Raw genomic sequence first — 9,085 nt, 5'->3', positions numbered from 1 at the left:
CACTATGAAAATTTGGTCAACAGGCTTTTGGACTGTGTGGAACAAAGAAATCTGTAAGTCTCTCTGTGTGAAAATTTTTCCTTTGGGTGAATTGGAGGTGGCTGGATGAATAAATATCAATTGCATTAAGAAGTGTAGTTAACATGATTGGAATTGAATGATATTTTTCACCCTTGAGATAGTTGTCAAATGCAGTTTGTCAGCAATCTGGCATAAAGATGGGACAACTTATTTATTGTGACCAACTTGGTAAGTTTTTTTTGCAAATGTATCTGCATGAATTGTATTTCTGTAAGTCTCGGCATTTGCATATGATTTATACTTGTCCAAACAGGAAGATATAGATCAATGTAGGAGAATCTTGCATTATTGTCTCCCAGGTAAAGAATAAGTCTTAAATTTTTTCTCATTGGGAACTAAATTAATTAATGTCAGGTGTAATCATATCTTCATGTTTAGCTTTGTTAGTTAGTTTGACCTTTTTATCTGTTCATTCTGTGGAAAAAAGCTGTTCCTGAGCGCATAACACTGAAATCTAAATAGATTTTTAATTGGTAGCATAACATTTGTGTTAGACTCTAGGAAAATATATCTATAGGTCTACATTTTACATTAATTAACGCCTTTTTAATCTTGACACTTTCCCTRGGGTATAACTGGAAGTGCATTTAGGTGTTCCTAGAACATTGGAGGTTTTCTTTAGCAGCAGTTAAGCCCATTGAATATAGTAATGGCATAGAACATTACATATGTCAGTCCAGATATTTACATAATTATAAACTGTATAATTGTATCTGTGTAAAAGCTGTACTTGCAACTACCTCCTACTTAATTCTGTTTTTTTTTTCTTCTTTTAGTCCTTGGAAGTTTGAGCACATAAGTATTGGCTTTCTATCCCTGCTCCTGAGGGATGATAGGGTGCTGCCTGTGCGTGCTATAAGATTTTTTGTGCAGTGTCTCAACCATGATGCAATTGTAGTCCGTAAGGTAAAAACAACATAATTACATCTTCTGATTTTCAAGTCCTTGGGTTTTATATCAGGCATTTGTTTTGCTGTAATAAAGCTGACTAGGTGGGGGCGAACATCTGTCCTCACCCCTTCAGCCACATATGCATAAAAGTTCCTGCTCCAAGCAGGTGACAGTTTTGTCAGTGCTGTAGCCATAAAACATGATGTAGAGTTTGTAAAGTGCGAAAAATGTGTAATGTAACCATTCATTCTTTTCAACTTCAGGATTCTTTTATGGAATTTCATTTGCAGTTTTTTTTAAGCTATCTACAGCTTATTACTTAGAAGGGATTCACTGCTGTTTTATATTTGTAGTCTTCATTTTGCTTGTCTCCTGAGTGAGATTTGAAAGTAATAGCCACCTCCTTTTTGTCTTGAAAATGATTAGTAGGGAGGTTTTTGTGGTCTCTGAAGGACACACAGTTAATTCTTGCCTTGTATCCCCTGAAATGACCAAGTTTACTGCTTTATGGGAAGTATCAGCCAGTGAAGTGACAAAATTCCCTGTAGTGTTCATTCCTTTCCTGTGAATCTCTGAGTCACTGGCTTAGAATGTGTTTGTGATGAGATGAGTAGACACATCCTGGTAGTGATAAGTGGATGGAATGGAAAATTAATCTCCAGTTCCTTCTTTAGGTGGCCATCTCTGCAGTGGCTGGTATCCTCAAGCAGCTTAAGAGAACACACAAGAAAGTGCCCATCTGCCCTTATGAAATCAGTAAGTTTTATCTAAAATAAGAAATCTTCTACTAACAAAGTTCTTTAAAAAGCGTATTTTTCTGGTCAAATGAAGCATAGACTCACAAACTTCATTTATTTGTTAATATTTTAAGCAAACAAAATAGGTAATACAATCAGAACAGGTATTTTTAAACAGTGTTGGACTTGCAAATGTGTATTAAGCTATTTGCTTGTTTGTAGTGTGTGGAAAGCTTCAGAGTCATGGCCATGGTCATTCTTTCAGGAAGCTTTGTAACTTGGGAGACTTCTTATATGCCTCCTTTTTATTCACTTTTTCATGGTTTCTTATGGCACGTTTATATAAACTAATTAAGAAATCTCTTTTACTTCTAACAGTGTTACTTAAATCTCCTAATGATATAAGTTCTATGAATCAGTACTACAGAAAGCCCTGTTCAAAATATTCAGTTAATGTAAAAATGTTGACTCAAAACTCARACTTTTTCCTTGTGCTTGTAGTGTAATAGTTCCAGGCAAAAACTTCAACGGTTTTTTTGAACAGTCTTATTCTGATCTCTTTCTGTTATGTAATTTCAGGATATTTGCATTATTGCTTTTTGCCAACGCTGAGGAGTTCCCATAAGTCTCAAATTCTTGCTGTTCTTAGAGGATTTTTTTATTTTATTTTAGCTTTTGCATTAATGCTCTTTTTTTAAATCCCCTTTGTTTAAGAAATTGATAAACATTAGTAGACAGACCCAGTAACTGAAATAAGATATAGCTAATCCTCATCACTTCCGTATGGGACCTTCTCAAAATCTAGTTAAGAAAAATAGGGTTTGTTTGTTTGTTTGTTTTTTCTTTTTTTTTTACACCCTACTTCACCAGAATTGCTGGAGAAGAGGCAGCATTATAAGAAGCATTTGAACTATTTTTTTTTCTGAACTAAACACTTGAGCAAACTTAAGATACATTGGTTCACTCTGGACTAAAACTTGTAATCATACAACTACGGATGGAGATGCTTCTTAAACTTATTCATTAGCCAGCTCAATTTACAAGCTAATTGAGCTATAATAAAAACTACATTAAAACTAAAGCCTGGTCTCCTATGAAGAAAAGCTTTTCCAGAGGGCAGTTCAGAACTGASCTCAGTGGGTTTGCATCTTCTAGCCAGATAAACCCTTCCCTTTCCATCTTACACCGTTCAGAGGTGCAACAATATTCATAAAATGAAGCTGTTTTTTTGAGTGTTTTTTATCATGTTAGAAATGATATTAAAAAACAAACACCTTTTCCAAATTAGTAGAGTCAYCTCCAATTAAAAGTTTAATGACCTATCTCTATATATACTTGATGGGAAGAATGTCTTAACAATGACATAAAAACTCGTAATAGCTTCTATTTAAAAGTAAAATGTAACATTTGCCAGGACTTTCAGTGAACAAGTTTGACAGAATATAAAATTCCTTTTTAACCAGGTGGAAACCCTAAGCCTTCCAGAATTCAGGCTGGTGACAGACTAGATAACCAGTGGCTGCACTATGACAGTCAGAGTTTACCAAAGACTAAGGAAGCTTGGGAGTCATGTTGTTTTGTGGAGAAAACGCACTGGGGATATTATACATGGCCTCAGTGAGTATTATTAAACAGTGGGCATTGGCATAGAACTGTGAAAGTCAAGGGAGGAAAAAGAAACTTGTGAAAGCTTAAATAATGTTTATTAAGTTTAAACTATTTTTTGAATTGAAACTCTAAAATGTAATTTATTTTTTCTTTTGTGTTCCTTACATGTTTYARTRTTTCTGCTTTTGAGTGATTATTGCTTATTTTCTACCTGTCTCTCCTTGGATTTTGTGGGTACTATAAGCACTTCTTAAATTTGACTGCTTAACTGCTTATGTCRAAAATTGTGCACTGATTTAAAATGAAGTACGTCATTTAAAATGAAGCATGTGTGTATAAAAAATGCGTATTTGCAAAATATGCATGATATTCTATCACGAACAATCCTGGATGTTTACTGTAATATCTTTATAACAATATACTTCAGAAGCTTTTACRTTGTAAATTCTCCTAAGTTTTGCTATTTAGGAGTTAATAAATCGTATTTAATATAGAGCATATAGAAAATTATCAATAAGCGTTATTTTACTTTGGGGCTTTTTTTTTTTTTAATATTCAGAACTATGACAGTTTATGCTCCAGCTGAGCAGCAACCAAAGCTTGGACGGAGGAGAGATGAGCTGACAGAGGTAAGGGTTTTCAGAGTGGTTTTTTTTTTTTTTTTTTTTGGCTCCATACTTACAATTCTCGTCTCTCTTCTAACCTAAATACTGCCTGGTGTTTGGAGTGTGCTTACATAAAATGTGTGGAAACATTTGCTTAATTGCAAACCAAGCTGGACAATGAACTCAGCTACATGGTGTCATGTCAGTGTGGATGTAATGACTTTCTCAATAAACAAYAGATGATAACTATTCTGAAGCCAGGTTCCTCAAAGGACAATTTTCTATAGTATATTGCTACTTATTTCCATACTTACTTTGTTAGCACACAAGAAGAAATGATTATTTCAATGCTTTAGAGCTTCACTGYCAGTGATCCTGAAATTACTATGTTAATGAGCACCTTTTTGATCCCCTTCAAATCTTTATCAGAGTTGGAACAGGGTAACTGATGACAGTGGGAATGACTTCTCTGTAGGGGTTGTGTGAATGAAAGGAAAGGCCATCCAAAGTCAATAAAGGAAGTAAAAATCAGGTAACTTGAAAATATTACCTAATGCTTGTTGCGCAATGAGAGGAAAAATGGATAATCTAGGCATGGTTTCTGTCAAATGTAAGAATAAAATGGAAAATGAGACTCTGAAAGTGGGAATATCACTGTAATAGTTAAGTACTTCAAAGCTAATCCCTATGTTTCTTCTACAGGCAGAACAAATTATATATGATCACTTCTCTGATTCCAAGTTTGTTGAGCAGTTAATAAAGTTTCTGTCTTTAGAAGACAGAAAAGGAAAAGACAAATTTAATCCTCGCAGATTTTGCCTCTTCAAGGTAACTAGATTTTGATAACTATATTAATTCCAGCACACTTGATCTAAAGGTGTACTGCTTTGATTAGTTCCATTAATGACGTTCTTCTGTGGACGCTTGGGTATATTTCTATTACAAAACCAAAGTTTCACTTTCTATGTATTCAAATCTAAAATGCTTCACAGTCCTTATATTCCTCTTACAAAGAAAACTCTGGACTAATAACTACAGAACACACTTTCACTTCTTATTTTGTAGGGCCTTTTCAGAAACTTTGATGATGCCTTCTTGCCAGTTCTTCAGCCCCATTTGGAACGCCTTGTATCAGACTCCCATGAAAGTACCCAGCGATGTGTGGCTGAAATTATAGCTGGCTTAATAAGAGGTTCTAAACACTGGACATTTGAGAAGGTGCTGTAGTAGTATTTTTGAGTGATTTATGAAAGCTAAGGAATAAGTTTGAATAATTAAACACCCGTAAACCTGTGAAGTTGAGGACTTCCAGTGTATTGTCTAACTCCAAGAAAGGTCAGGTTGCAGTATTTAACGATTCATTGCTGAAGTTTGAGTGCAGTTCATGGCTTGGTTTGTTGCCTTTTTTAATACTAGGTGGTATTAGAATAAAACTGAGAACAACAGTAAAAGGTTAGCAAAGCTAACTAGTAGGAAATGATGATGGAAARTGTTTCTTAATTATGATTCAGAATTTTCTGATTGAAGTAAGTGCCTAAGTCCACTTCAGACTACTATGTATTTATTTTATCTGGACCTAGAGGTCTAAAGTACCTTTAAAGGCACTTTATGCTAAAAAGTAATTCTTTAAGAAATGTTTTATTAATTTACCATACTGAATATGTTGTGCTACTTAATTTCAAATCCTCTGAACTGTCTTAGATCTGCAAGTTGATCTTATGTATTTTCTTTCACCCTCTACATTTGTTTATCATCTGGAATAAAGTTCTAACGAAGAAAGTTATTTCTTTACAGTATGCTTTCTGTGACTTGATTGCATCAGTGAAGTACCTGTAGTTACAGATTTAACTATTCCAGGTGTTTCTGTTCCCTGAAGAAAAAAGAACTCAGGACATAGGAAGTTAGAAATTAGTTATACTGTGAAGACTTGGATAAGGATTAATGCCTGACTAAAGAATTATTTTAAATAAAAATGTTGTGTTTGGTCCTGTTCTGAGTGTATGTAGTGTATTTCAGAGTGTTTAAAGTAGAAATGTAATATAACATTTCACAAGAGAAGTTGCATTCAGCTTTCTCTGTGTTAATAGTTGATAGCAGGAAACATTAGGGTTTATGAAATGTTGCAGGAAACTAGAAAAGCTGGAGTTGATCATGTTTTTTAGGGGAGTTCATCTTGCAGTAACTGGCTAGAAGGGACTCGTTATATTGAGTTATACAAGCAAGTTGACTTTCAGGGCTGAGAATGAGCTGCCTCTTCAGCGGCTTTGCTGGTTGAACATGTTACTCTGCCCTAATGCTCATCCCTGCCTGTGAGATAGGGGTTATTGACCAATATTCATACAAACTATATTCCCCAAACACTCCACAGACAAAATCATAKGCTCAGGTGTAATGATAGCTGGATAGAATTGCATTTAGGCTTTCTTCTCTGTTCGAAAAAGTTTTGCCATCTTCATCTTGGGTCTGAGTACAGAGAGATGAAGACTAGCAGTACACACAGTCCTTGAGGCAGGAGTAATGTTGGTCAACCTAGCCTTGTATATGGAGGCTTCTACAAYAGCAAGACATTTCAAGAAGCCCTGAAGCAGAAAGGGATGAGAAAATAGTACTGCCCATATAAGGTAGAAAAGGTGTACAGGAATTGCCATCCTATAAAAAGCAATGTGTGTGCAGTCACTGATACGATCTTACTTAAATTCYCATGAAAATGGTCCATACTTAATCTACAGTGTTTTCAAACACCTTGCAAACAAAATTGAAATGATTTCTGAAATGATTTCTGAAATACYGACTTTTATATTTATTTCTTTTTATAACTACCATACTATTTATTTCCAGAAACAATATTATTTTTTCTGTGTTTTGGGAAGCTTGGAGGATTTGAGTTCATAGAGATTTAACAGCCATTTTATGCATGAATAAACAAATTTTGTATTTTACTTTCCTGCTGAGCAGGTAGAAAAACTCTGGAAGCTTCTCTGTCCATTGCTTCGAACGGCTTTATCCAACATTACAGTGGAAACATACAATGATTGGGGCACATGCATAGCAACTTCCTGTGTAAGTACTCTGTTCTTAGTCTTGTTCATAGCAGTTATATACAGATGGTCAAGCCTGACAATAATATGTAAATAAGTTTTATGAATTGAGGTATTCAGTATATTTTTTCAGATAAAACTGAAAATGGTAAATGCAATACGAAAATAGACTATTTTAAATCTTGCAACTTTTTAGGGAACTTTGTATCTCTTGGGCATATTTTATTGTAAAATAAAGAGACTCATTCGTCAAAAATTTGTATGCTTAACATTATTTACATTAATATTCCTGACTTGTTTTATATCTTTAATACCTATTTATTTTCAGGAGAGCAGAGATCCCCGGAAACTGCATTGGTTATTTGAACTGCTGTTGGAATCCCCATTGAGTGGTGAAGGAGGATCATTTGTAGATGCATGGTAAAGTGAATTTTAATTATTTTACTGTGGTTGAATAAAGAGGAAAATAAAAGTACAGATAAAGTACACTGAGAGGATATTATGACAGACTGGAAGTAGGGTTCCTTTCTACTTATTGTGTTCCGCACAGTGGCATTTTCTTTCCCCTACACACATGCTTTTGCACTCGCACTCTCTCTTTTTTTTTAACTTTTTTTTTAATTTAATGTAATTGAATCCAATTAATGGAATCTGGTGAAGGTTTGGTACTGGCATAGCTGCAGTAGTGTTCTATTTTGTAATTTTTATTCATCTTTACATGCAGTTTACACAGCAACTCTAATGCATTGACACGCCAAACATTTAAAAAATATCTTTCAGGGGGGCAGGGAAAAGGAAGGAGCAGCTTTACATGACTACAAATATTCTGTTCTGATTTGTAGCCGACTTTATGTACTGCAAGGTGGTCTTGCACAACAAGAGTGGAGAGTACCTGAACTTTTGCACAGGCTGCTGAAGTATTTGGAACCTAAACTCACACAGGTTTACAAAAATGTCAGAGAGAGAATAGGAAGGTCAGTATTCTCTTCTGCAGTTCTTAATTTTACTACTTGTTTATTTGGGGAGCTGAATAGCCACGTAATTACTGCTTTATCTCTGTATGTGAATACTGCTAAATAGAGGTTACATAAATTGTTAACAAGTTTGCTTCAGAAGCTTCTGACAGCTTCTTTTTTTTTTTTTTTTTTTTTTTTTTTTTATCTTTTGTTGTACATGGCCTGTCATTTTTCACGTTTGAGAACTCTAAAGTTATAAATTTACTGTGTCTATGCTGTAATAAAGCCGTATATACAGGAACACTTTTAAAATGCATTTTAGTAACATAAAACTAATTGCAAGTCTGCTGCTGTGGGCAGGGGGAGGGTTGTAGATCACTGACTGTTATATAACCCTGCTTGATTCTATATAGAATTCTATATATCTATATAGGAGATATCTGCAAAACAAATGTTTTCCAGATAACTTTAAGGGAAATCTTATTTTAGAAGTATTGAACTATAAAGTTAAGCAAACTGATCGCTGTCTACTTTTAGCTGTATTCTCTAAACTGTAGTCAGTCATGTTAACTGTATGTTCTTTTGTGTGTGTGTGTGTATTTTTTTTTTCTTTAGTGTTTTGACCTACATATTCATGATAGATGTTTCTTTGCCAAATACTGCTGCAACTAAGTCTCCTCGTGTCYATGAATTCACTACTCGGATACTTGAAAATCTTAAACCTCTTATGGAAGCAGATGAAGAAATTCAGAATCATGTTATGGAAGAAAATGGAATTGGTGATCAAGATGAGCGAACTCAGGGCATCAAACTCCTGAAAACTAGTGAGTCACCCAATGAGGTTAAGAAATGGAGTATGTTAGGACATGATGGTTGAGGCCTGCAAGTAATGTAGTTGCAGTACAAAATTTTGCTTCTTATCTCTCTATTACTTTAGAGATCCCTGCTGTTCTGTTTRAGGTTTATAAAGTTGAGATGATACAGTGCTGGTTAAAAGATAGCTGAGAATATGAGGTTTAATATCTGAATACAGGGTTAAACTGAACAGCTAGTGCAGATCTACTCTATGAAATCTTCCGCGCTAGTCTTGCCATGAATTTAGTCTGTAACTTCTGTGGGTTGGTTTTTTGGAGGGGGGGAGTGGGGCTGTGTGTGTATTTTTGTTCTGT

The 9,085-nt window shown here is 34.7% G+C and overlaps 1 protein-coding gene across 2 annotated transcripts in view; it reads left to right on the top strand.

Moving 5' to 3' along the window:
* Positions 1-9,085, top strand: part of PSME4 (proteasome activator subunit 4) — a 74,179-nt gene that overhangs the window by 52,121 nt on the left and 12,973 nt on the right. For both annotated transcript variants that reach the window (XM_085317257.1, XM_085317258.1), the window contains 11 exons: positions 1-53; positions 858-987; positions 1,647-1,728; positions 3,173-3,326; positions 3,877-3,946; positions 4,625-4,750; positions 4,988-5,140; positions 6,878-6,982; positions 7,289-7,380; positions 7,803-7,934; positions 8,532-8,740. In XM_085317257.1, the coding sequence (XP_085173383.1) occupies positions 1-53; positions 858-987; positions 1,647-1,728; positions 3,173-3,326; positions 3,877-3,946; positions 4,625-4,750; positions 4,988-5,140; positions 6,878-6,982; positions 7,289-7,380; positions 7,803-7,934; positions 8,532-8,740 (1,306 nt within the window). The remainder of the gene's footprint in view (positions 54-857; positions 988-1,646; positions 1,729-3,172; positions 3,327-3,876; positions 3,947-4,624; positions 4,751-4,987; positions 5,141-6,877; positions 6,983-7,288; positions 7,381-7,802; positions 7,935-8,531; positions 8,741-9,085) is intronic.

This window comes from Rhea americana, unplaced genomic scaffold (assembly GCF_003343005.1).
Source record: "Rhea americana isolate MKP2758 unplaced genomic scaffold, rheAme1 scaffold_490, whole genome shotgun sequence".
Taxonomy (NCBI): Eukaryota; Metazoa; Chordata; class Aves; order Rheiformes; family Rheidae; genus Rhea; species Rhea americana.
This window is presented reverse-complemented; position numbering and strand designations above follow the sequence as displayed.